General features: G+C 40.3%; 2 protein-coding genes across 3 annotated transcripts in view; both read left to right on the forward strand.

Annotated features, from left to right (window-relative positions):
- The window catches only part of CCDC187 (coiled-coil domain containing 187), a 32511-nt gene extending 31586 nt beyond the window's left edge, over positions 1 to 925 (forward strand). The window contains exon 25 of the mRNA XM_086858618.1: positions 1 to 925. Within this exon, the coding sequence (XP_086714744.1) occupies positions 1 to 186 (186 nt within the window). The 3' untranslated portion in view covers positions 187 to 925.
- Positions 921 to 27904, forward strand: QSOX2 (quiescin sulfhydryl oxidase 2). 2 transcript variants are annotated; one of them, XM_086858619.1, is made up of 12 exons: positions 921 to 3638; positions 8407 to 8507; positions 9700 to 9748; positions 10865 to 10973; positions 11158 to 11248; positions 12570 to 12715; positions 13250 to 13393; positions 15131 to 15260; positions 17129 to 17251; positions 18313 to 18463; positions 21933 to 22121; positions 24213 to 27904. In XM_086858619.1, exons 1-12 carry the CDS (start codon positions 3137 to 3139, stop codon positions 24761 to 24763), a joined length of 2286 nt encoding a protein of 761 aa, XP_086714745.1. In that variant the 5' UTR covers positions 921 to 3136; the 3' UTR covers positions 24764 to 27904. The 2 variants fall into 2 exon arrangements, with proteins under 2 accessions (XP_086714745.1, XP_086714746.1); XM_086858620.1 differs by having other exon boundaries at positions 10868 to 10973.
- Positions 27905 to 27989: the final 85 nt, after the last annotated feature.

Genomic DNA, 27989 nt, shown 5'->3' on the forward strand with positions numbered 1-27989 from the left:
ATCCAGGAGCTCCGCAAGGAAGAATCTCAGTGGACTTCCTATGGTGATGATGAATTAACAGTGAAGATGAGGATGACTGAAACCATATTTGACAGCTTGATCCTTGATACAATCAGAGTCCTTAATAAGATTTATCTGAAAAAAGCCTGTTTTAAAGGTGACTGTGCACCATCTTTTTTCTTTTAGTACACTGTGGAACTGGTTAGAAGGAGCCTGGAGACGGCTTCAGGCAGGTGGCACAGGGAAAGGCAGGACCTGGAACCAGACATTCAGGTTAAATGTCTATAATCTTATGCAAATGAGGTAAATACTGATGTGATGCACTTGAAATTGGAGGCTTTTCTATCAGCACTTTCAATTCCTAACAATTAGATTTGTGTCTGTAACTGGGTTATTTATCATGCAATTCACAAGAGCCCATTGAATTTTTACAACATCCAAATGTGGGGTGCTGAGAATGTACTTTAATAGATAAAACAGAGGAAATCAATACTCCTTTTGTATTGGCAAAACTGGAAAAATCAAGATTTTGACAAGGAAATAGAAGCATTTCCTCAGCATGGTAATTGTTCCCTATGCTAATTGCTGTGGTTCCATCTATTTTGTATTGAGCAAATCAAATTTTTACTAGTTCTTTTTAAAATAAATACTGTGCAAATATTTCTTACTGGAATTCAGAAACTATTCATTATTGAACAATTGATTGGAAAAAATCTGATCTCTTTACAATCCTATTCAGAGTGTCTTTCAAATAAAATTAAAATCAGGATCAATAAAGAAATTATATCTAAACTTAAGATTTAAAAATACAATACTTCAAATCTAGTTTGGGGGAAATAAAAAGCCATTTTATGTTTGTATTTTTAAATACTGTTGGCTTAATTGTTTTTGTACTTGTTTTCTGAATAAAATATGATGCACATGGCTTATTGTGTTTATTTCACTGAAATCAATTAGAATTACAGATTATCTTGTACACACTGCTTTTTTCAGCAGTGAATGGGTGCACTTTTGTTTTGTTTTGCTGGGCACATTAAACCCTCCCCTGCTTGTTGCCATATGAACAGAAATAAAAAGGCAACTTCTGCCCCCAGTGCCTTAACTGGTGAGCTTATCCTATAAACTATTTTCATGTCTCTAGTGGTACATTTCCTTGTCTCTGACTTTATCCTCATTGATTAGTTAATCCACATAAGTTACTTGTTTTCTTGTTGTCAGTTTATAGCAGAATTTAACTCAATTTTTTTTTCTCTCCTGGGCTGGGGGTGTTGGATACACTAACAAATCTATAAATTGCAGCACTCTGGTTTTTCAGCTTTTTCTCACTCTGGTTTTGCAGCAGCAGGATCCTTGTGTTTGGAATGAAATCTATTTAAGATATTACTTAGATATGAATAAATAGCTGAGGGACTTGAGTTTAGCCTTATGTTACACGTGAGGCAGAGACCCATCAGATTTGTGATGGGGGTTGTGAGTGAAGCCTGAACCCTCACACGGTGCTCTGCAGGGAAGGACACAGCTATAAAGTAGAGAATAAAAAGTGTGTACACAGAACATGTCAGACATGTTTAATATCCCCCACCATTCTGTGTTCAAAGCCTGAGATTCTGGCACCCAGATATATTGACCTGTTCACTCAGTGGCAAGGCTTCAATATCAAGATTACTCTCCTTCAAGGTCTAATATTTTGTTTGCCTTGGGTTTGATCAATATTAACCTCCTGGGTCAATAAATCTTGATACTAGCCTCAAGAGGAGTCATTATCTTTCATAGAAAATGATTATTTCTCAGTTAAACCCTACATTTAATTCTCCTGTAATCCATCTCTTTCATCTTCATACATTTAACAATTCTTCTGAATAAAATGTGCTTTAAAATATCTTAGGCGCTGCAGATTTTTAAAATCCTAATTAGCAGCTGCTACAAGACTTTTCAATTCTTGGAAGCTGTTGGGCTTTGCTATTGTAACCATCTATTTTGTTGCTTGCTGTACCCAGGAAAAATAGAGACAGAAAACCCCAAAGCTGGAATGTGATACGAGAAACTATTTAGGTTGTAGGAAATGTATCAAAAGATGTGTCTGAACGTCTTTAGATATTTAATGGTCTAAAACAAGAAAGGGTCAGGAAAAGGCAAAAGTGACAGAATTTTGCTCTTGTACTGTTTGTGGGTTGCTGGCCACAAACAATGATAAATTAAGTTCTAACCCCGAGCTCCCCCGATGGGCCTGAAGTAAGAATTTAAACCCCTTTGTTCCCTACTTGTTCTTCAAGGATTAGAAGTGTTTGTGAGTAGCAGAAGCAAGAATTATCTTTTCAGAGACCTCAGTCTTTCATTATCTGAGTTTTAAACTCCTCTGAAACCCTTCTCTGGGGACATTGCTGGATTTCTGCTTCTCATTAACGTAACGAAAATTCTTGAGCCTGTATTTAGAAATGAAAGGAGACTTCCACACTGGGCTAGAGCTATAAAAGGTGCTCAAATCCATTACTACTGCACATCCTGAATTTATGGAAAGGACAGAGCTTCTATCAAACTGCCTATGTGCAGCCTTTTATCAGAGCAGCGGTTTGAGGAGAGATGGCTCTTCCCTGCCGAGAGAGGTACTTCGGGATGAAAGAGCTCTCAACCCAAAGGCTGCCCCGCTTTCATCTCTGCTCAGTGAGAAGATTCATGAAGTTAAAACTTCTCGTTCTATACCAATTGTCACTTAAATTTGCCACCGAGTGATCTCACAGAATGCCAGAATGTGTAAGTCTGGAAGAGACCATAGTGTGTCCGGGAGTGCAACCTCCTGGTGCAGGACATGGCACAGGATTGTGTCCCGATGGCTCTGGAATATCTGCAGTGAGGGAGACTCCACATTCTCTCAGGGCAACCTGTTCCTGTGCGCGGCCACTTGAGTGACGAGCGGTTTTCTAACGCTTGGAGCTTGTTGGTCGCTGTATCACGGATTGAATCAAGTATCAAATAACATTATTTTTTAATAAAAATTTTATATATTCCGTATTTTGCAACGCTCAGAAGACACGGAGGGTCCTTGCTCCCCTCAGGGACACCGTGCGGTCCCTGCTTCCCTGACGGGCACGGACAATCCCGTCAGGGACTCGGGCAACCCCCGCTTCCCTCAGGGGACATGGGAGGGCTCCCGATCCCCCCAGAGGCCACGGGGCGGTCCCCTCAGGAACACGGACAATCCCAGCTCCTCCCAGGAACACGGGGCAGTCGCCGCTGCCCTCCGGGACGCGGGACAGCCTGCGCTGCGCTCGGGGCACCGCCGCTGCCCGCAGGCCGGGCCGCCATGGCCGGCGCGTTGCTATGGCGCGGCCCCGCCCCGCCCCTCTCCGCGCGTCCCAACATGGCGGCGGCGGGCGGGGGCCGGCGGGCGCTGCTCCCGCTCCCGGTGCCGCTCCCGGTGCCGTTCCCGGGGCTGCTCCTGCTGCTGCTGCTGGCCGCCGCCGCCACGGCGCGGCTGTACCGTCCCGGGCACGACCCGTTGACCGTGCTGACGGCCGGCTCCGTGCGGCCGGCGCTGCTCAACTCCTCGGCCGCCTGGGTGGTGCAGTTCTACAGCTCGTCCTGCGGCCACTGCGTCGCCTTCGCGCCCACCTGGCGAGCGCTGGCGGGGGACGTCAAAGGTGAGGCTCGGACCGGGTCCCCGCACACGGCCCCGCCGGGCCGGCCGCTGTCCCGCGGCCCTTCGCGGCCTCCCGCCGTGCCCGGAGCCGCTGCAGGGCCGCGGCGGTGCCTCGCGGTGCCCCGAGGGGCGCTGGGCTGGGGGACAGCGGGGCCTCGGTCACTGTGCCAGCCGTGGGCCGTGCCACGTGTGGCCAGGTGTTGTGTGAGCCGCGGTGCCTTGGCCTGCGAGCATCATCACCCTCATCCCCTGCTCTGGTGGTGCCTGGTGTGAGCATCACCCTCATCCCCTGCTCTGCTGGTGCCTGGTGTGAGCATCACCCTCATCCCCTGCTCTGGTGGTGCCTGGTGTGAGCATCACCCTCATCCCCTGCTCTGCTGGTGCCTGGTGTGAGCATCACCCTCATCCCCTGCTCTGGTGGTGCCTGGTGTGAGCATCACCCTCATCCCCTGCTCTGGTGGTGCCTGGTGTGAGCATCACCCTCACCCCCTTCTCTGGTGGTGCCTGGTGTGAGCATCACCCTCATCTCTTGCTCTGGTGTGAGCATCACCCTCATCCCCTGCTCTGGTGGTGCCTGGTGTGAGCATCACCCTCATCTCTTGCTCTGGTGTGAGCATCACCTTCCTCTCCTGCTCTGGTGGTGCCTGGTGTGAGCATCACCCTCATCCCCTGCTCTGGTGGTTCCACACAGCTAAAATAGCACATGGGACTGAGCAAGGGGTGGATGGTGGAAGCTCACCTCCAAGTTAAAGGTTCTGAAGGAGTCCAGGGATAAAACATCACCTTGCATGCACATAGCAGTCCAGCTGTGGATTTGTATCTAAGTGTCCCTGTGTACCCGAGGTTTGTTTAGACTGAGCTCTTGAAGGCATGATGTTTATCTTCTAAATGTTTTATAAAGAGAACAGCTTGTTTCAGAGGATAAACAAAAAATACTGTGGTACTGGAGAGGTCATGTACACACTTGGTTTATATCTTGCAAATTCAGTGTGGTGCAGGTGGGCTCGAAGGGGGAAAAGGACCACCAGAAAATAATACAAAACCCGAGCAGAGTGAGAACCAGGTTTTCAGGTTTAACAATTAATGACTTTAAAAGTAATGGTGGCCTCCACAGCTATGCTGAGGGACCTGCCTTGCTGTCTCTTAGCCTGCTAAATTTTTTTGGCAGGTGCTGAAGTGTTTTACTCAATTTGTAGATGTAAGGAAACAAACAGGCCCCTGAGGTATCGATTAAAGTTCAGTACTTCTCCTGAGGAGGAAACCTGAGATCGGATTTGTAGAAAGCGTTATGCTTAATATAGCAGTGTAAAAGGCTTTTAAACTACTCTTAATTTCACATTTCACCCAGGAGATGTTTCCAGGATGGATACAGTAGTTTTAATGCACTCATGGTTTCACTTTGAGAGGGACTGAAGAGCTCTGGCTGTTCTGTGACACTCTGAAAAGCATGAACAACTCACGTGAAACGTAGGTGCAGTATTAGGTGTACATTTAGATATATGGAAATGGAAACCCACCCTAAAATAGGTCTTGATGAACTCATCACGTGCAGAGGAATTGGGATTTATGAGCAAAAACTCAAAAGCAGAGAAACACAGAGCAGTAATGGTTTTTCAGAGCACTTTAAATGCTCCTTACTTACATGAAGGGTTTGTTTATAAACCAGTAAATATTTTCTGCTTAATTTGCATAAGTTTATGTAACATTTTCTCTGCTGCTTTAATCCTCATGTGGCCAAAATAATATTAGATCTTCTTTGAAGTAACAAGGGTGTCTTTGAGCACAGCAGTGGAGAGCCCAAACTGGCCAGAGCTTTGGTCAAAATAAGGGATTTACATAGGATTACAGCAGTGTGATACCTCTGTAACTTGTAAAGACTTCTTCAAATTCCTATTTTCTTTCGTAACTGCAGATGCTGTTATGCAGTTGTATCACTGCAATCAGTTAAAGGCCTCTCCTTTAATCCATTGAGTTTTTATAAAAACTTTCATTTAGAAAGTGCATTTTGAATGTTTGTGGATATTGGCATGACAAGCAAATGCTATTGGCTTCTGGTGTTGTCAGCCAAATGTTTCCATTTTCAAGCTGGATGAATGGATTTTAGGAGACTGAGAACAGTCACACTTTTCATTGGTAGTTTCATCAAAGAAACCAAACCCAAAACATTTTGCCCACTTAATCTGTCTCAACATTTATTTTTCAAAAATATTTACTCATCTGCTAGAATATTAAAGGATATCCTTGAGGATGCAGCTTTTACATTAGGGAATTCCTAGATCACTGGGGTTATGTTTGCTGATTTGGTGTCCAAAAGAAATCCAGTTAAATTGGTGCAACAGCTTTGTCCAAAAAAGGCCTGTAGTAATAGACTTAATTTTTATTTCGTTTGTCATTTGTTAAGTCTTGGCAATACTATCATTGCAGACTTCACAGCAGAACATAATCCTCCTGAAAAATAGGATCAGTGTTTGCTTCTGTGTAATTTATGTTTTCATTTTGATACTCCCTCTCAGAACAGGCTTTAAGCTCAGTCAGTGCTCCTAGTTTCCTAATCACACATTTTGTTTTATTACAGCAGTAGCCAAAGTGGCCATTAGAGTTAATTATCCTTTTTCTGTCTAAAAGATTATTAAGTCTAGCCAGCAAAATATCCAGGGTCTGGAATTCTGTGTAGTAACAAACCCTTGGAAATCCCACAGAAGACAACCTGTGAATTATAAACAGAATCAATTCACTCCTCAAGATTTGGAGTAACTGTCCAAATTTAGCAGGTTTTGTTTCAAATCCAGCAGTAATGACTTCCTGCTAGAAACTCTTCTTTGAACACATTTGGTGGGGAGCTGCAGTCACCTCCTCATCATTCAGGGCTGTGTCAAAGTAGGCAACTCTCAGATAGCTGTGAGAGAGCCTTTGATGATGCCTGTGCTGAGCCTTTTACCTCCCTGGCTGAAACTTCCTGATGGAAAACACCCAGGTTTACAAAAAGAAAGTGTATTCCTTGTAATTCACTTTCTCACATGGGAGGTTTGACCCACCTGCAGGATTCCAGTTTGTCCAACACAATCCTGTCATTCACTGGAGCTTGTTTAGCATAAACAGAGATTGTGTTGGTTAATGCATCCCTCATCAGCCTCTTTCCCATCGTTTGTGAGTCAGTATTTCAAAACCACTAATGCTAATTTAAAATTAATCAGCATTTCAAAACAATCCAGCCCAGACTACAGTGCCACAGTAACTCCAGAGTGTCGGTTGTGCACTCCAGCAACTCTGGCATCCCTTGGAAAGGAAAAGCAGGAATGCTAAGCAGCACATCCCAGCTGGTGCTCTTTAACCCCAGTGTTTAGCTGGGGTGGAGCTGCTTTGTTGTGCGGGGTTATTTGCATTGTGTTCAGAGAGCTCCTATTCACTGCGTGGAGCAGGATCCAGACAGGTGGAAAAAGGAGGAGGAGGAGTGGTGAAAGTTGAATGAAGGAGATAACCAGAAGCCAAACTTTTCTTTTGTATTTTGCATTTTATTTGATGAAATGGGCTGTTGTGTCCTTTGTGCTGCTGTGAATGGGTGCCCATCTGCTCCAGCGTGTTTGAGGGCTCTCCTGGTGCCCGCTCAGCTCTTGGCACGTTCAGCACAAACCTCTCCATCAGCTGGCCCAGCCTCCTCCAAACACCAGTAAAGGTCAAGCTGAATTTCAGACACCAGAACTGTCCATCAGTTCTTGAACTTGATGAAGCTTTCATGCTCTTTGCCATAAAAGCAGGTTTAATTTTAGTGCTTTTTAAATTTTATTGGGAATTGTGGAGGCCCTTAAAATTCTACCCATGGCTGGTTTGATTTAACTTTGCTTTAAAAAGCAGCTGTCTAAGGATTTTCTTGGAGTGGTTCTTCCTTAAAGTGGTTGCTGCAGCAGAGCCTGGCTCAAAAAGATAAATTCCCTGCAAAAAGAGAAGGAAAAATATTAGTAAAGAAATTAGAGTTAGAAAAATGTTAGTCAAGTGACTTACTTTAGTAACTGCTTACAGTTAAAAGCTTTTATTGAATTTATATTAGCATATTTATGGAAATTCTTGAACTCTAATGGTTATTGCTAAGTCAGAGTGATGCTCAAACTCAACTATTTAACAGTCTGATTAAAACTTGGGTCTTTTTGGGGATATAACTATCCCCAAAAATTCTGAACAATGCTGCCAGAGAAATGCAGCTTTCAGGAGACACTACATGAACTGGGGACTGTGTAATTCTGAGGCCTCTCAGAAAACTGTAAGTTGGAGAAAAAGCAGCTTTTTAAAAAAGCTCTACTACAAGGTGCATCAAATGTATGGGTTTGTAACAACCATGGGGATGAGTAACTGTTGGATGAATTTTGTTCAGTTATGTACATTCTGCATGCTCTATTTTATGAGTACAGCTAATGGGAAAAGCTGAGGAATTCAATCCAGTTCCTTGCAAGTGTTGGGTTGGCCCTGATTTAATCTTCTTGGATTTACCCCTGGAACTGCTGCATTGATGTGCTGGGATTCCTCTTGTTCAGGTGCATGGAAAACACTGATGCAGCCAAGAAAAACAGGGAGGTTTTAGTTATTTTAAAAATCAGTGGATTGTATTACACTGGGGATGGAAATGAATGGCAAATGAGAATCGACCCAGGACTGGATTTTTAAGCCACTGGAATCTCTCAGAGTCCTGTTGCTGGTTTCCATGGGAAGCAAGGTAATTCATCAACTGGGATTCGTGGTCACTCCTGCTGAAAATTGAAAGATATCTTTGTTTGCAGACTGGGAATCTGCAATTAGAGTTGGAGTGCTGGACTGTGGGGAAGAAGGGAACTACGAGACGTGCAAAGAATATGGGATTCACTATTACCCAACTTTAAGGGTAAGTGGCAGAACATCTTGCCTTAGGCAAATGATGCATGTTTTATAGTAATTAGACTGTGTACCTCATTGTTCTGTAGCTGGAGTTTTGCTTTACTTTGCTGAGAAAACTGCAGAGTTGATAAAAGATTAATTTGAGGGGGTTTTGCTGAATGCAAGAAGTGATGCCGCTGTTTTAAGCAGTAATTCAGTTCTGAATCTGAAAAATTCTTACTGAAAAAAGATACCATTCTGCAAAGTATCATGTTATCACATGTATATAACCCCTAGTTTCAATAGATTTATTAGATAATAACTATTTGTATAAATATTTTTCAAATTCAGATGTTATTACAGGATTGTTAATAATGGTTTTAGTTTTGGTGTATGAAAGTAAACACATCGAAATTGCCTCATGAAAACAGCTGATTGCATGACCAGTTGGAAATTTACCCTTGATGGATCCTTCACTATTTTTGTAATTAATTTCATAATATTTTTCATAATAAAATGCTTAAACTGCCTTTTAAGAAGAATGCCACATTAGCCAAAAGTATCTGCCATTGTTCATTTTTAAGTCTAAATGCAATGTTTACCTTCTCAGTCAGTCTGTATTAATCATTTTATTAAATATGAGCAGAATGTGGTAGATGGAAGGGGTTGAATAAACTACTTGTGATGACAGGAGAGGGAACAGGAGACATCATTTCAATGTAGGATTTGTGATCTTTTACCCTGATAGGAAAACCAGTATTTTAATTTTCTTTTACTCTTCAAAGTTTAAGGTGTAAATCGTGATATCCTCTTTATTAAACACTGATTTTTTTCCATTTTATTTTTTGTGGCAGAAGGCAGCCAAGCTCCCTTAGATCTCCTGTTTAACCACTGGAGGGAGTTGGGAAAATGTGAATAGTGTTCCAAGTACACACACAGTTGGTAGCACTGATTTGGTGATCAGTTCATTTGTGTTTGGGTTAATGTCTGCAGTACAGGATCAATACACACCACTGAATTATGCATTAGTATTTTTCCTCTTGCCCTCAGGTAGGTGAGAAGCAGCTTTTTGGAACTTACAGGCTAAGAGGGAAAACTGTCTCCTGACCAGATATATAAAAATGTTTTGTAGTTAGAGCTGTAAAACTCTTGAAAGCAGTTTTTGTTCCTAAACTGGGCTTTTTTGCCTGATAAGTGACTTTTTCTTTCCTCCCACACAGTACTTCAAAGCATTTACAAAGCAGTTCACAATTGGAGAAAATTACCAAGGTAAGAACATTTTGCTGTAAGAAATTCCCAGAGCAGTTTTCCTGTTGGCCAGGGCTGTGTCTCATAACAAGCAAAATCCCTTTGCCTGTCAATTCCTTTGGACAGGGATGGGGTGGACACTAAATAGCTCTTTAAGACAGAATATTTCAAGTACTCTATGAAGTATTAATCAGAATTTTAGGCAGACAAAACATCTCTTCAAGAACTTAGGGATCACATTCCTATTTTTCTTTTTAATGTAGCTCTTAATTTTCCCAAATGGCTTGTTAATTTTCTTTTAATCCCTTATTTTTTCAACACACTCCTCATCAGCACGAGATCCAATTTGCTCAATCCTGACTCGTGTGCCTTTTGATCCCTCAGCCGCTTTCCAGGCATCCTGAGTTGCACTGGGAGAGCCCTTATTCAGATGGTGACTCCCTGAAAATAGGCTTATCCCAGGGTTTGACAGGATCACAGCTTGAGGTGGTTTGTCTGGGACAAAAGTAATGTTGTCCCTTTCTATGGATGAACATTTAAAAGGCCAGAGGTCAGAGGAGAAACCACCTGCACCATTAACCCTTCCTGTATAAGAGAGCCTTAGTTTTACTTCTTGGGCATTTGAAGTATTTTCTGCTTTCTAATGGAGTTCTTTTAAAGCAAACAAAATATTCTCACACTTGAGCTATTTCCTCCTTTTGTTCCATGGTTTTGTGGCCTCTCCATTTGGTAGGAATGATATACCTTGGCAGATTTTAATTTGTGGTTAACATCCTGCTGAAGTTGTCCATAGCAACTACTGTGAAAATGTTCACATTAAGAATCAAACATTGTTTGAAGAGAAAATCAGCAAGGCAGGCAGATGGATACACTTGGAAAAGTCTTCAGGTTTTATTAATTAGGGGTGGGATGATAGCTTTTAGATATGATCTCACAGCAGCATTAAAATGAAATACTCCAATTAAATCCTTAGTTCCTTTTCTTCAGCCAAATAGTATCCTGGGTTTTAAGTCTGAATTTAGAGCAAAATCCTGACCCAGACCAGCATGAGAAAACCCACATGCACAGCAAACCCTCATGTGAGTCATGTTTTCCCAGTTTTCTGAAGGGTTGTGTTTTTTTGGAACCTGTTCCCAGCAGGAGCAGATCGAGAGCTGCAAACTCTTCGTCAGATGATGATTGACTTCCTCCAGAACCATTCCCAGGAGGTGAGACCTCCTGCTTGCCCACCACTGGATCCAGTGTTGTAAGTTCCTTGTTTTCAAATGTAGCTGCTCTCTCTTTATTCAGTTAATTAAATAATTAGAAGATTAAAAATGCAGTGAGTTTTTTTTTATTACCAGTTCTGCTATGAGATTGTAACAGGAAATTCCATGGGCAGCAGTGGATGTATTGCATTCTGTGCTAAACTGCTTTTCTTTTCTTCAAAGGTCCAGTGATCTCACATCTCTTTTTGACAAGAGCAGCCACCACTACACAGCCATTGTGTTTGAGAGCAACAGCTCCTACGTGGGCCGAGAGGTAACGTGGGCCTTGTGAGGGACAGGGTATGGATGGTACCATAAACCAGCTGGATCTGGGCTTATCTAGCCAAGCAACAGCTCTGAGACTGCAGGTCACACATGCTTGGGGGATCATAAAACCCAAGGATTTTGTAGGGCTGTGGTGTTCATTCACACAGGGGAACTTGGTAACAAAGGAGCATGAAGTCATGTTAACTTCTTCCATTCTTAGTTTAGAGGAAGGTTAATTTCTCAGTTCTGTTCTCAGCACAATTTTCTTTCAAGAATTTGAAAGATTGCAACAAAAATATTGCCAGATTACATTATTGTTTTGGAACTACTGGAGAACCATTTTTAGTACTTGTTCTTCTGGCCAACTGTTTGCAATAATTTAAATTCTCCTGGTCCCTTTCTTCACATATATCTTTTGGAAAATTAAGACAGTAGCATAAAATTATTTACCCAGTTGAGAAACACAGGGGAAGTGGATGCCTTTAGGTTTTGCTTCCCACTAAAATATTTGTTTTGGCATCATTTCCTCACCTAATGAGCCTGCTGTTAGCTCAGACAACTGTGGCTTTTCTCTTCTAAGATCTAGAATAAGTGAAAAAAAAAAAAGTATAATTATCCAAGCATGATCTGTGTGGAAACATCCAGTGTCTTCAAAACGTTTCTAATTAGATTTGATGCTGACATGGCTCAGTGTCATGAGTGGAGGAGATTGTGCTGCCAAAAGTGGGAATCACTTTGGGATCAGGCTTTTTCCAGGCATTTGTTCTCTGGAAGCTGCTGTGGTGATGTGAGTGGGTATCACTGAAGAAATGTGAAGGTTATAAAGTTCTTCAGCTTTTTATCACCCTCTGTTTTTATTATCTACAGTTAGAAGGGAAGAGAGTCATTTGATTAACACAAAGTGGAGTCTGCTTTCAGAATAAAAAATGTTTGCTAGTGTTACATAATATTTGAGCATTATAGAATAGTTTAGTGAAACAGAAAATAGAATTGTTTTCATGTTTACAACACAAGACAAAATGGACAAACCTTCCCATACTGCTGAAGAGAAGGAGGCCATGTGTCATCACTGATGGAAGGAGGGAGGAAAAGACCAGAATAGACCAAGAAAAAATAAAAGGAAGATAGGAGTAATAATTTCTAGAAAAGAGTAAATCTTCTTTAAGTGAAATTGTTTGTGTGCATGGAGCAGCCATAGCTGCACTTCCTGCAAACAGTTTAATGATGTCCTTAAAGGATGATGCACTTCACCTGCTTATGTGTCTTGTCCTGGAAGATTGGATATTCCTTGAACAATGTATAATTCATGGCATCCTTTCATTACCCAGGTTATCTTAGACTTGGTCCAGTATGAAAACATCGTGGTGAGGAGAGCGTTGAATTTTGATAAACCTTTCCTGGAGAAGCTGGGGCTCACCTCAGTCCCCTCGTGCTACCTGATACAGCCCAATGGCAGCCATGGATTAATTAACAAGTAAGTAATTATCTGTCAGAGGGTTATGGGGAGGTTCACTTAACTTATAAAAATGTCAGGATTTGATGTCCTGACACCTCATCAATACATTGTACTGACTGAAGTTGTGTGTTCCCTGTATTATCAATAAAAGATCTAATGCTGCTTTTACTTACCACTGTTGCCTATTTTTAGCTTTAATTTATTACTGTGATGCTTCTGAAAGGAAAAAAAAACTTTGGGGTAGAAGTGGAAAAAATAAATCAAGCAGCTTAAAAGTTCTTTAAAAAGCCCATTTCTTGTGTAACATCAAATGACATTTGGATAAACATTATTTGTTCTTATTTTGAGCAGAATTTCATACCCCTAATCCAAGTGATTTGTTATTCATAAATTGAACATTATTTCTTTTCACTTTGTGTCAAAACAAGCCATGGTGCACTAGGACTGTAAAACATAAACCAAAGTGAATATCTTATTTTATAAATACAGTTACTTGCCTTGGACATTCACTTAGTCTGAGATTAAAAGTGATCTCTCTTTGTCCATTTGCAGTTTGAAGCCTCTACGGTCTTTCTTTTCTTCATATTTAAAGTCACTGCCAGGTGTAAGGAAAAAGCTCCTTTTGCCACTGCAGCTGCCTGCTCCAGAAAACAAAGAGGAGAACACAGAAATCAAGGTGTGGAAAGAGTTTGATAAGTAAGTGATGCCCTTGATTCTAATAAATGTGGTTATTAAAAATTACCTGCAGCTTTTTCCTGCCATGAGGGAAGCTGTGCTGTCATTTATTATAAAATCCTAGTGCAGTTCCATATTTTGCTTCATTTCACTCTGTTCAGTTCAGTTGTGAGCAGCTTTTCAGACAATTCACAGGTAAAATTACTGAGGTAGTTTTGGTTTAGCAGATATCTGCACTGCTCTGGAAGGAATGTTTTTACCAGAAGTGTTGTGAAATAGTCAATTTCCTTGAAAATACCAAGGGCTTATCACCCACTGCCTGAAAGAAGTGATCAGTGTCCCTGAAAACATAAATGGTAACATACCAAGCTGTAACATGACTGTAGGAAATTCTCTGTGTGTGCAGTAGTGAAACAGTGCCCACTGGAAAGGGCTTGTCAAATGCAAGTATAATAGAAAATACTAAAGTCACTGTAAAAGATGTTTATCACCCCAAATCCTCTGAGGTTTATCTTCACCCTCTTTCCCTCTCTGAGAGAAGGATGCAAAGCCTTTGCAGAGAGATAATCCCTCAGCATCTTTAGATGGAAAAGAAGTGGGACTGAGTGCTTTAATATAATACTTATTTTCCTTTCATAGACACTATTAGTGTCATCTTCTTTCAGTGACTATTATAAAATACTTTATATGGAACACTCTGTTAGCAAAACAACTTAGTTAAATTGAGCTGCTTTCCAGCAAGGCAAAATCTTGACACGAATCTCCACTCCAAGTATCTTCTAAATAGGATCCTTTTGGAGAGCCTCCTGCATTCATGTGGATGTCTCTTTATTTAAGAAACTTGAAGCAGAATTTTGCTGTTGCTCATAATTTAAGTGAGTATTTTATTAATTAAGGAGATAAATTCAGAATAAGTTTGTGTCTTAAATTAAATTATGGATGTAGTATATATGATTATAGATGATTGTGTCTTAATATCTTCTTTCCTGCATGTTATTTAGGAGGTGGAAGAAGCCAGTTTTTTCAATGATTGTTTTTTAATTTTGTTTTTTAGCAGCAATAGTGCTGCTGAACCTCTTACAGAGGTGTTCACTCCGTGAATTTGTGTTTATTCCATTGCTCTGTCTCACACTGCCTGGAAAGGATTGGAAGCTGGGGCTGTGTGCCTGATGCATTTGTACTTTGTAAAGCAGGTTTAGTTATGAAGATATTTGGATGTGAGAAGGAACTTTGAAAATGTTTTATTTGGTTTATATGGTTTACTTGTACCTGTCAGAGCTCTTGTCTTAAGAGCTGCTGTGTTTTAACGCAGAGGTAAAGGACCTGCAGTAAAACTGCTGCATTTTGGAGAGGATTTCTAATTCAGTCCTCTCCAACACTGACATTTTCAGTCTTGTTTGCACCCCTGCCCTGTGCAGAACCCCCTGTTGTTCAGAGCATGTCCTGTTTCTGTTTGTGGTCAGCCCAGCAGAGAAGCTGTCATTTCCTTACACCAGGGCTGTAATTCCATTACAAGGATGGCTAGGAGACAAAAAGTCCAGTCAAATATAAAAAAACATTTCTCACATGTGGTTGTGCCTCGGTTGTCCAAACTCTGCGTGTGACTCTCGGGCCGAGCAGTCCCTGCTGGGCAGGACTCTGCAATCACTGTGGGGTGGCTTTAATGACATCTCCTCTCATCAATTTTACCCCTGTGAGTGGTGAGGAGAGGAGTGGCAGGAGGCTGCCAGAGCATGCCAGGATTGATGTGTGTTCCAGGTCCAGGCTCTACATGGCTGACCTTGAGTCGGGATTGCATTTCCTGCTCCGGGTGGAGCTGGCCACGCACAAGGCGCTCGAGGGAGCTGAGCTAAAAACCTTCAAGGACTTTGTCACCATCTCTGCCAAGGTAGGCACTTCTGGGCTTTGATTATTTGTGAAGATAAAGTGACTCCACCAGAAAATTTATCGTGGGACATAAGTCTCTCAAAATGTCTTGCACAGTGTTTAAGTGCGTGCATCCTCAGTAGCTTAAAAGAGTTTGGTGGGTTTATTTAAAGGCTATTTTTGAGCTATTGTTTGCTGTTCTGGCATACTTACAGGGTTAAAATGCTATTTAATTTCACCTTAGGGGGCTCAAAATTAAATAAAGCTTAAGTAGTCTGCAGCATATTGAACAAACACTGTAAATATAGTCCATTTATCAGATTTTCAGGATAAGTAGCTATTGTAACTCAGTGGGATTAAACTAACATTTGTTTTTCATTCTTGACTTTTGGATTTCATTAATTGCATACTTAGCAAAAGCTGTTCTATTTAGAGATGTTGGTAGCTTCTGTCTGAATTTTGAATATAATTGAGGTACTGATTTTAATTAAATAAGTATTCAAAAATAACTGAATTACTGAATATAATTAAGTATTTAAAAATTAAAAATGCTTATCTGTTACATTTGCATTAAAATAAAAAATATATATATAATGTGATATGACTTGAAAAAACTAAAAATAATTTTCCTTTATAATGCCAGCTTCCTGAAATGACCTATATATCTTTATTTTTACTCACTTTGTGGCTAACACTATGTTTTACTTTTGAAAAGTGAATTAGTAACTCTTAAGGGAATAATAAGGCCTATATGAACCATTTCCAACTGTCTGGGTTTATCTGAAAATCAGACAGACAGTTCCTTCCCCAGCCAGCTCCCCCCTGCAGCCATCAGAGGTCAGAAATCTCCAGCTGGCCTCATTTCTTTAAGAAAGTGTGGTGGTAATCTTTCCATCATATTATCCCTAAAACATCCTCTGTTCTTCCCTATGGCTCCTGGCCAGCTGATGCCATTTGATTCCCTGGCTTTTGGTGATAAATGGGCAATGTTTTATTGTAGGTGGCTGCTCATGTCCACCTGCCCTGCCCCACCAGGGCTGTCCTTTATTTGCATTTTTTTTTTGTCATGTAACACTTTCCTCATTGCTCTCATTCATATTTTCAGGTGCTTCTGTTAGAAAATTTTTTATAGTGATGGTCAATCCAAAGGTCCAGTCAGAGGTCTCTGATTCCCTGCTCAGGGAATTTTCATGACTGAAATCCTGCTCCCTCTAGAAGGGTCCTACAGAATGGCAGATATTTGACTTAATTCTGTAATAATTGCAACCCTCATTAATGTAAAATGTCATTTCTGCTGTAAAATAATGGCCTTATCACTGATTTACAGTTCCTCACACTCACCTGCCAGGCTGTGGCTCCTCTAAGTTCTGAGTTAAGGAAGTCCCTGATTCCAGATCCCTTTGGAAATCACTGTTGCACATGAAAAGGAAAATGTTCTTCTGGATAACAACTCCTAAACTTCACAGAAATCTGACTAAAAAGAACTATTCTTTGTGATTGATCTTCAGAAAAGGGGAAGGATTTCAGGCTCTGTTTTTCACAGAGGTGTTTCACTCTGTTTTGAGCAACATTATGAAACTGAATTATCTTAACGTGAAATCCTAGATAATATCAAGTTGTTCTGTAGCATTCCTGCCTGCTTCATTTTTAACATTTTGCACAAAAAAACTTGTGGAATTTTGTGAGCAAAAGCTGATGTGAGATAAGCTTTTTAGTGAAAGCAGAACAAGTAATTAATTTGGTCATCAGAAAAAAAAAAACCCAAGCATTTTACAGACGACAAAAACATTTGGATAAAGCCAAAAGCATCTCTCTGCTAATGAGATTTGCACTTGAAAATGTTTTCTTCTTTGTTTTGTTGTTTATTTTTAATTTTATTATTTTTGTCAGCTCTTTCCTGGCCGTCAGCCTGTGGTGAAGTTGTTAGAGACCTTGCAGGAGTGGCTGGTGAGCCTTCCATTAGACAAAATCCCTTATGATGCTATCCTGGATCTGGTCAACAACAAAATGCGGGTAAGCTGTTCCCAGTTCCAGCATAAAACAGGGCATTAGGAAAGGATAAGATTCTATATCAGTCTAAGACATCACTTACTGCTGCTCCCCCAGCCATAATGGAGTTATAAGAAGGTTAAAATGAAAGTAAAGTGAAATCATTAGCAGAAAAAAAACAACCCACATCCACACGAAGAAATTGAAATGAGAGAATTGAAACACATGATCCTGGCTGGGTTTTATAATGAGCAAGCAATATTTGTTCCCTAATGTCATCCCCAGGGATACAAGATTCCCAGGGGATATTTCTGACTTTGTTGTGCCTCCTAGCAGCAGGATTCTCTTGAATGTCAGAGTTTGAGTGATGGGAAATTTACCCACTGAAATGTGTATTATTCCTGAAGAGTTTCCCAACTACTCTCTAATTCCTTCATGAAATCTGATCCCTCTTTGGCAAAGCCCTGTGGTAGGGTTGACTTAACAATTTCTTCCATATTTCTGTCTGAAATTTGGAAACCTTCTGTGTGGTGTAAGAAGAGGAGAGAGAAGTCTCAGAAACTAAAATCTTGTACTGGATTTCAGGTGCAATGAATAAGGAGTGGGTTTGTTCTAAGAAGAAATAATACTGAATTTTACAGCCAGTTAAGGCTTTTCACTGTAAATCATGTGCACCTTGTGGAGTAAGAGGAAATTTTGAATGTGCCCAGGGGAGCTGGAGCTCTGTCAGTGTTCAGGAATGTTTTTTTGTGTTGTGTTCTTAAAAAAAAAAAAAAAATCTTTACAGGTTAAACTGCTTTGTGTGTTCTGTCAGACTGATTTTAGTAGGTTTGATGTCAATGACTGAGCAATTTATATCTTGTCCAAAAGGGATGAGTTTTATGATGATGCTTCAGAGTATGTGAGACATGAGGTTTTTTGTTTACCTGAAGCATGAATTCATTAGCAACAAGTGCAGAAAGTCATTTATTGTTCTTTACCCTGGTTCACCTCAATTCCATGTGGGATCAACTGTGCTGCCACACTCAGTGGTACATTTAGGCCCCAGAGCAGCACATACCTTAAATACATCTCTTTTTTTGCAGATTTCTGGGATATTTCTCCCCAGGAAAGTCCAGTGGGTTGGCTGCCAGGGCAGCAGACCAGAGCTGAGGGGCTACAGCTGCTCCCTCTGGAAGCTGTTCCATACCCTCACTGTTCAGGCTGCACTGAGACCAAAAGCTTTGATAAACACAGGTGAGCAGCAAATATTTTTTGGTGTGTAAATCCTGCAGGAATCCATTTGTGGAGGAGAGTGGCTGCAGGGCTGCACCAGCAGGGGTCAGAGCTTGGCTGCAGCAGGAAGGTTTGGAAATGTGCTAAATAAAGTGTGTGGCCCTAAAGCTGGCAGTAATAAAACAGAAAAAAAAGAGGGGGGAGGAAAAAGAGAATTTCAAACAAAGAAATTTTGAGCTCCCTGCAAAGGGATGAAAATGATCCAGGTTATCTGAGGTTGTGGTGGGAATGAAATTTGAGGAAAATGAGGTTTAACCATACAGTTCAGTAGCTATAAAAGATGTACAACCATTAGCTGATCCTTCTGTAATGTTATTTCTTAAATACTGAATGTTATGGCTGTTTGGGTTTTTTTTTTTCAGCTGAATGTACCTGTCATTAATCCCTGCACTGATTTACTACTTTGCCAGCACTCTGTAAAATTGCTCATTTTTAGACTTGCAGCATCTTGTGAAGCTGAGTGTTAATATTCTAGTGATGATTCCTGTTTAAGAAACATGCTGGTTATAAAATCTATTTTCCTCACCCAATGAAAATAGAATTGCTAATGCTAAAATTTTGGTTTTTATTCTTGCCAGGACAGTGCTTTGTTTGGTTACACTTCTATTTTGTTTTCATTTAAAGCCTTTTAAATGTCTTTTCCAAGGAATATGAGAATTCTACATAGACATCATAAAACTCAGAAATTTCAATTTACCAGCTGTTGATTGTATGTTAAAAAGGATTTTATTATTTCACATTATGGACCCATACATTATTTGCAGTCAGAGTGAAAAATCCTTCAAATCTGAATAATTCTCCTGCAGAACAGGCATTTTCTGATAGCAAATCATTCTCTTGTTGATTTTTGTTTCTCTTTGTTTTGTTTGTTATTCGTGGGAGAATAGATTGAATTTCTTCAATTTAGTTCATTCACTGCTTGCTGAGTTTGAGGGGTTTGAGCAATTCAGCAGGATCCTGCATAACTTAAATTTCCCCTTTTAGTCCCAAAGCATTCTGATTAAACCTTAAAAAAAAAAATCTTAATATTTAACTACACAAAATAGCACCTCAAAATGTGTGTTTCAGGCATGAGCCTGAAGTTAAAAATGCATTGTAGAACCTGAGAACTCTTTGGCACAGTTAACCCTGGCTGTAAATCGGGCCAGATATGTGATGATCACTTCTTATGGTGAAAGAATTGGGTCAGTCTGAGACTGTGGGATTATGTCTTGGGAGGTTTTCCTCTCCTTATTGCTTGTTTAAATCCCATCTACTAAAAAGCATGATGTACTCCCTAATCCTTCCCACCACAGGTAGGGTTTTATGGTTCTTGTCCACTTTAAAGATTAGGGTTACCCTGAATTGCAGTAGTTTGGGAGGAAAGAGAAAAGGAGGATTACACAATGATACATGGCAGATGTTAATAGAAGATTCATCTCGGGGCTGATAAAAGAAAAACAAACAAAATGAGCCATTTTGCAATTGTTTTCTTTCTGGAGCAGATGTATTTTTCTTGATCGTCCCCTCTGCTCCAGGGCCTGGCACTCTGGGTGAACTCCCCGTGGCTTTTCTGGATAAAATGATTTTGTTGGGTTATATTTGATACATTTTAATGCTGAATGAGGAAATTTGAACCTGCAGTGGGAGTAGCAGGAGGGATCCAAAGGAACTCAGCACAGGACTGCACACTCCCAAGGATGTGTAAAATCACTGTAAAAATCATTTCCTGAGCACACTTAATTACAAGAAATGTGGTTTTAGGTAACAAGATGCTTTGATGTGAATAAGACAGGCTTGTGGATTTTATAATAAATTATCTAAATAAATAAATATCTTATTTATTAAATAAATAATATAAATAAATTTTAGAATCCATTTAAAATTGCTGAATTTGACAGATTTCCTCACAAAATGAATTTTCAAGGGTGTACCCTTGCACAGGAGAACAGATGAAATTAAATTTGTGTATGAATCTCTTGTTTCTCCACAAAGAGATAATTTGCTGGGGGTTTTTTTTCCCCTAAATACATATTTCAGTATAAATGGTAAAACTGTTCTGCTTGAAATTAATTTCAACTTCCAAAATAATTTTCCAGCCTTTCTTTTAATGCAGTAATTTAATCTGCTTTAATCTCATAGCTTTTATTTATACATGTCTGTTCAATCACAGATATTGAATGGCTGAGGAGAAATTGTTTATTTTTTAGGATTTCCTTTGGGCTTTAAAGACTTCTTTTTGCTGCTGTGTTTAAGAATATCCTGTTGTTATTCTAAATAAAGGTGTTGATGACAGTCTTTATATATATTTCCCATATCTATAGCAGATGAGTGCCCTGATAATTTCAGCAGGTTTTGTTGATTTTTTTTTTTCCAGGAAAACAAAGCAATAGTAAATTACTCGTGGTGTTCAGCAGCAGGAGTCTGTAATTTGATCAATCTGCACCATAAAATGTGTTTAATTTGACAAGTGTGTGCTCATGGTAACACACAGGACATTTTTAAATACATTTTGACATAATTTACTGGGTCAATTAAGCATGAATCAGGAATTCTGTGAGACAGAGATGAGACATTAGGATTTCAACAAATTATATCAGATTTTCAAGGCACTTAGAGATGTAAGGAGCTGCCTGCTGACACAGGAAAGGCCAGAAAGTTCTCAACCTGTGCAGGCCTTATCCTCCTGCTGAATTAATTACAATTATCTTAGAATGAAAGTGTGAATGTTAAAGAAAGAATCATGTGTCTGTGTTTATTTTAGGAAGAATTCCTGATTTATTCTGCCAAGTGTTGCTCAGCAGCTGCTCTGTGCATTCAGAGCCTACCAAAAAAGCCATGGAATTAATAATTCTAATGAGATTGTGGTGCTCTCTAATTCCTCAGAACTGTGGGGTAACAAACAGCCCTCACAGGTACCTTGTGCAGGACTCACCAAAGGGGGTTTGACTCCTGATTTTTCAGTAGCAAAGTCACCATAATTTCAGTGCCTGGGCATGAATATAGAGGTAAATGTGTAATGTAAATACTCAGTTATTGGGCAAGAGCTTGGAGAAAATCTCTAATTCCACAGGAGCTGTGACATACAGAAAGTGTGAATTTTGCATATTTTAACAATTTCACAATGTTCTCTGATAAAAATAATGGCTGTTTTTCATTAAGTTTGGCTTTCCCCTCAAATTTTAAGATACTCTGAAAGGAGAAATGTCACTGTAGAGACCACTTGACTTTTATTTGATTGTGGTGTTCAGGGTAACTTTGAGCACAGTTGTACAGACTGAATGTGTTGTTGGTATAAACAATACATTGATATAAACACTTTAAATTGCAAAAGTGATTCATTTCAGATCAGGTGTCAATTCTACAGAACAAGAATGCAGCAACTTTTCCTTCCCTTCTCCCCCACTTGGCTTTCCTGCTGTTGGAGCTGTGTCTGTCCCTTGTCTTGTAGGTCTTGAGGACAACCCCCAAATTGTGCTGCAGGTGATGAGGAGATACATCCAGCACTTCTTTGGGTGCAAGGCTTGTGCTCAGCACTTTGAGGAGATGGCCAAAGAATCCATGGATTCCGTGAAAAGCTTGGACCAGGCTGTTCTGTGGCTCTGGGAGAAGCACAACGTGGTGAACAACAGGCTGGCAGGTAGGGGAGAGAGAAACACCTGAGACAGCTGGGAGAGAATGCAAAACATCAATCTCAGGGCTGGTTTCTCCTGAGATTTCACCTGTTCCTTGGTGAGGCTCTTTCTGGAGCACAAATCAAAAATTCAGCTGCTTAGCAGTGGATAAAAAATGATTACATTTATTCCTGTACCAGTTTAGGGTTAAAACTTGTCTTTGTTTTGTTTTGGAAAATGATGGCAATTGAACAAGAGTCTTCCTCAGGATAAAAGAGCTTCAACTTTTGACAGATCAGCAGCTGAATAAAATAAAATTACTCTATAAAGGAAATCTGTGCTCCCTCCATATCCCTGTGTTTTCTGTGTTAGACTGAAAGTGCTGTTAAAATACTGGTTGTGTTTAATCCATTCTGTTATGGAGGTATCAAATAACTAAAGCACTAAAGAAAATTGGTTTCTCTTTGCACTAAATCCCTGTCTGCTGTTATGGATCTGGGTAATGCAGCATTAGTTACAATTTAAATATGCTACATTGTGTTCATATTATGCTCCTGCTGCATTCCCAAGATTTATGAAGAATTAAATACTGCTGTGAGTACAAACACTTTGCCTCCTTTCTCTGAGGAGAAAAAAGGAAATAATAAGAGATTAAAGAAAAACATCCCCTAATTTTGGTTCCTATAACAGGCAACTCCTGTGGACTTGGAGTTGCTAAGTGGTGGAGCAATGCACTTATTTAGAACATTAAGGTATTGGAAAACTCACATGGATATTGATTTAGGTGATGCAGCAGCCAGCTAAAATACCCTTTTAGTAAGAAGTATAAACACACTGGAATAAATAACAATGTTAAATTATGCTTTTTCAGTTTGCTAAAATTTCTCTGTGGGACAGTGATGTATTTTCACCCTTAAAAGCTGCATCTGTATTTGTGGTGCTGCGTGAGAAATGATGTTTGGTGAATGAAAACACCTTGGGCTGGGGGTCAGGAGGTGGCTGGATGTGGCTCTGCCCTATTGAATTATTCCCTGTTCCTTTAGAATGCACAGGATTTACAGCATTTCCTTCTTTGGCAGGAAAACACAAAGTACAGGGAGTTTTCTGTTTGTAACCTTGCTGTTACACATTTTGTTTCTGCATTTTTTATTGAAACAAATTGATTGCTGAGTGATCTTTAGGGTACAAAAGCAAATTTGCTCTCTTGCCCGTAAATATCAAGGTGACAAATATTTTTAAATGTCTTTTGAATCCCTATTTTACCCAAAATCATGGGGAAGTTTCCTTGTTTTAAAAAGAATAAAAATAATTAAATGAAAATAAAATGCAAAATTATTATTTCTAAAATATTTTAAGTGCTAGTGTATTAATCAGGTAAATAAATCAGGGGTTTTATCAGCTGGAGATTTTGTTTCTAAAAATTATCTCCACATTTTAAAATATTGTTTTTTAGAGCAAAGTGTGAGACCACCTGCAGCATTCAGCTCAGAAACATGGCCAGAGCTGTGAGCATCTGAAATGTTAAAATTAGATTTAATTAAAGACAGTGCTCCTTTTTAAAATATTTGGGTTTCAGTTGAAAAATACATCTTAAACATGAACATGGCTTTTGAAATACTTCAGTTTGTTCTGGTAACGGTGCAGAGCTGTGGGATGGAATGGTTCATAACACAGAAACATGGAAATATCTGAGTGTCTGGCCTTGGAGCTGCTCCTGCAAACCAGGCAGAAAACAGGGATTAAGGAGTGAAAAGAGCAGTTTGTTTTGCACCATAATTCAGGTTAACCCTGCAGGGCCCAGACAGTTTTGTGTTCCTGTCTCCTAAAAGCAGCAATTGCAGGATTTGAGGTTGGGGTTGAAATTCTGCAGATTTTACTGTGAGAAGAGGGAAATAATTGTGATTTAGTGTTTGTATTTTGAAATGTTTCAGGTCACAATTGATGAGATAACTTCCAAATTTGTGATTGTCTTTGTTTAATTCAATTATTGTGCTGTGGCTTTTTATGGCAGCCTCACTGAAAGTGGAAAATACTCCCTGGGCAGTGTCTGCTGGTGCAGCTTTCCCACTTCATTCCTCATGACTTTTTTCTACTGATGTTTTTCTCCTCCCAATTAGGTGATTTGACTGAAGATCCAAAATTCCCTAAAGTTCAGTGGCCAACTCCAGACATTTGTCCTGCATGTCACGAAGAAATCAAAGGGCTGCACAGCTGGAATGAAGACCAAGTCCTGCAATTCCTGAAGTCCCACTACAGCAGTGAAAATATTCTCTATAAATACACCGAGAGCCAGACTGACCCCAGTGACAACGAGCAGGGAGACACCAGGGAGGTGAAAGACAAAAACCTGCTGAAGAACTCGGGGGGAAATGGAGAAAATGAGCTCCAGAATAAGGAAAACCCAGTCGATCCAGGCTCCAGGGGGTTAGAGAAGCCACTGGGAAATCCTGGAGCTGTCCAAGGTAGCGGCAAAAGCGCAGCTGCATCCGTGAACCTCAAAGGGAGCAGGCAGGCTGTGTCCTTCCTAGGGATTGGATTTTCCAACCTAGACATGAGTCTGTGTGTCATCCTCTATGTGGCTTCATCCTTGTTTTTAATGATCATGTACTTTTTTTTCCGGATGAGATCCAAGCGCTGGAAAGTGAAGTATTACCGTTCCTCGGTGTAGGAGTTCTCGCTGTACGTGGCTGTTGGGTCCCACACACAGCTTTAATATTTATGATCAGGGATTTTATATGCAGTATTCCTTGTTTCAGACCCCTTTCTTCCCGAGGCATTTCCCAGGTGTTCAGGTGAACAGGTGGAGGTGGCCTTGAGATCCCCAGGCTTTGCCCAAGGCCACGTCAACATCCTCACACGGGAGGGTTGCATTTGGCAGTTAAGATTTTTCCATGACTTCTCACCAACATCCTTTACTCATTTCCAGAGTAAACATTGCATTATGCAATCCACTGTGCCTGCTGGAGAAGGAAATTGGATATTGTTTTGTGTATTTTCAAGTCAGGTGTCATTTTTTTTCTCAATTCATCCAGAGCCGATTTCACTTCCCCGAGTGCTGAACGGTTCCTCTGAACGGTACCTTGGCTGCTTCACTGGGAGAAGCAGGAATTCTGATGGTGTTTTTTTCAGGAAACAAGAGTTCTCTTCTGATTAAATCAATTCTAAGCCTCTGTGACTTTCTGAAATATTATTTACATATTTAAATCAGGAAGCATTCCATGTTCAAATCATTCATCCATTCTCTGGTGCATTCCAGCCAAGGATATGTGTGTGTCATCACTAGGATGAGAGTTTTGGGGTACAATTAGCAGCCTGATTCTGATTGCTAAGTAATTATGGTGATATCCATGTGGAAACCAATCCTGATGAACTCTAGGAAAGGAAAACAATGTTTTTAGTCAAGGACATCAAGATTTGTGTTACCATGGCAGAACAGATTGGAAAATCTGCAGATACTGAGTTTCTTCTGTTGAATTTCTCCATCACAAGAGAGCAATTAACACTTCCCTTGGTATTTCCAGCTCCATGATGGCTGAGGCCCAGAGCTGCCCAATTCTGGGATGTGGCAGTTCCCTCTGCAGGTCAGTGTGGGGTCCTTGGAGCAGCAGTGAAAAGAAACCATGAAAACATTACAAAATCATCCTTGGGAGTAGGAGTTGCTGTGATCCTGGCTGGGGGGGATAATTCACGTCCTGGATAGTGAAGTTTATAATCCTATCCAATGTAATTGAGCATGTTCTAGTTATCCATTACCTAATCTTTAGTTAATCCTAATAGGTTTTGGCCTCAATGTTTTCTCATGGCAGTGAGTTCTCCAGATTAATTATGTTATATAAAAAGGCTTTTCCTTTCAATTCTACATTTGCAACTTTTAATTTAATTGAATGTTTGCTGGCTCCTCTATTACCCGAGAAGGAATGAGGAGTCCCTAGCCAATTCCCTGGATTTATACCATTTATACCATTGATGTGTCCTCCTCTGATTTCCCTCAGAAGCCCCAGCATAGAAAGTTTGAAGCCTAGCAAGAAAAAAGCACAAAAACTCCACAGGGTTATTTTTTTTCATAATCAAATGTTGGCTATTCACAAAACCGAGAATTTTTGATGTGTCTCTGCAGCATCCAATAGGAATAACAAAATTGAGCTGCAAAGACTCACTGTCCATGGTTATTTATCAAATTAACACCCACATAGAGGAACAACTTTCTGGGGTTGCTGTGAATGTGTCAGAGGAAGAAATCTCTGTTCCCTTTGTCCTGTTAGTCCATTCCATGCAGAGGGGATGGGTCTGTGCTCGTTGAGGACCCTCAGAATTCCAGAGTTCTGGCACAAGGAGCCATCCTGGGTCTTTAGGAATTTATGATTCCCATCTTTAGAGCAGCTGGGCTTGGATTCTCAAACACCCTGTAAGCACAAGAGTGATCCAGCCTCATCAGGGCCCTTTGCTTTGGGCTGGAGTCCAGTGACAGACCCCAGGGCAAGGCTCATTCAGAGGAAAACCTGGAGATTTCACATTGAGTTTTGAAAATCTGATAACTTTGGGGTGGCCTGATCTGGGCAAGTGTCCTCAGCCCACCAGCAAGGACACTCAGCTTGACAAGAAAATGCAAACATCAGGAAAACCTCACCCAGCACAGCAATGTTGGATCCGGGAAATTGGGCCAGTTAATTCCTGCACATTAATTATTGCACATTCTCAAGTTGAAATTCAGTCATTACAGCTGTTGTTTAGAATTCTAACAAATACATAGACCTGGTTTCCTGAGCTTTGACTCATTCTGTTGATTTTCATCTGTACATGAAAGCAAAAAGCCTTGGATTTTTGTAGGGATGATTTTGCCATTAAAAAATGGCAAATGTGGGTTTGGAATAAAGTTTGGGGCTTTTGTTACACACATTTAATTTCCACATTGCTGTGACCCTGCAACAAAATGAATCAGTTCTCGAACTTCAGTGGCTTTTTTGGTCTGTTCAGAGGATAAAGGTATGAAATTAATGAAATTAGGATGTTCCTTGTCCATGCAAAGCTGGTGCTTTAGCAAGGTGCTTTAGCTCTTGCCAGTGAACCAGCCAAGGCTTTACACTTCAATGTTCTCATCTGGGAAGGTTTTCTTGACTTTGAATTCACTTGAGTAAATCTTGATTTGCTTGGGTTTATTTTCTGACTTTCTAATGACAAATTATACCATTTTATGTAACAGTACAGTCTGTGGTGGCAGAAGGGTGATGCTGCCAGGAAAATGTTTCTGGTTTAAAAATTGCCTCCAAGCCTCACCTCCTCGATCTTGGAGGGTTTATTTGTGTGGTGTGTTGTCCACAGAGGTTCCTGCAATGTCATTTCCCAATTCCCAAATGTGGGAATTGTGCTGTCTCTTGGCCCTTTGTAATTCATGGAGCTTTCTTTGCTCTCGGGATGTTTTCAAATAGGAAACATTAAAATAAAAGGAGTAGAATGTGCCAAGAGAGACAAAAGCTGCAAGTGCTAAAGAAACCTGATGAAGTTATTTGTGAGAACTCCTAATTTTCTGTTTCCAGCAGTGCATCCATCCTGCTGCTCCTGCCCAGAACTGGATGGGAACGAAGGTCCCAGGTGTGGTGTTGCACATGGGGTGTTGAAAATAGCAACAATACCATTTCAGTAATTTAAATGTTCTATTTATTTGAAGTCAATAACTTGATATTTCCAAGTCTGTTCTGGTTGGGTTGGGTTTTTACTGACTCATTCCTCTCTTGGAAGGAAAAGTGACTGTTTCGTACTAAATTGTAAATTAATGTGCTTGTTTAAAATAAATTGCAAATGTTTGGGCAAAGTGGATGTGTCTGGGCTCTTAACCTATGTTTGTAAATTGTTTTGAGTTGAGCTTGATTGCCAGGACAACACATGAACATTTCCAT

Source organism: Cyanistes caeruleus, chromosome 20 (assembly GCF_971803275.1).
Source record: "Cyanistes caeruleus chromosome 20, bCyaCae1.hap1.1, whole genome shotgun sequence".
In the NCBI taxonomy this organism is placed as follows: domain Eukaryota; kingdom Metazoa; phylum Chordata; class Aves; order Passeriformes; family Paridae; genus Cyanistes; species Cyanistes caeruleus.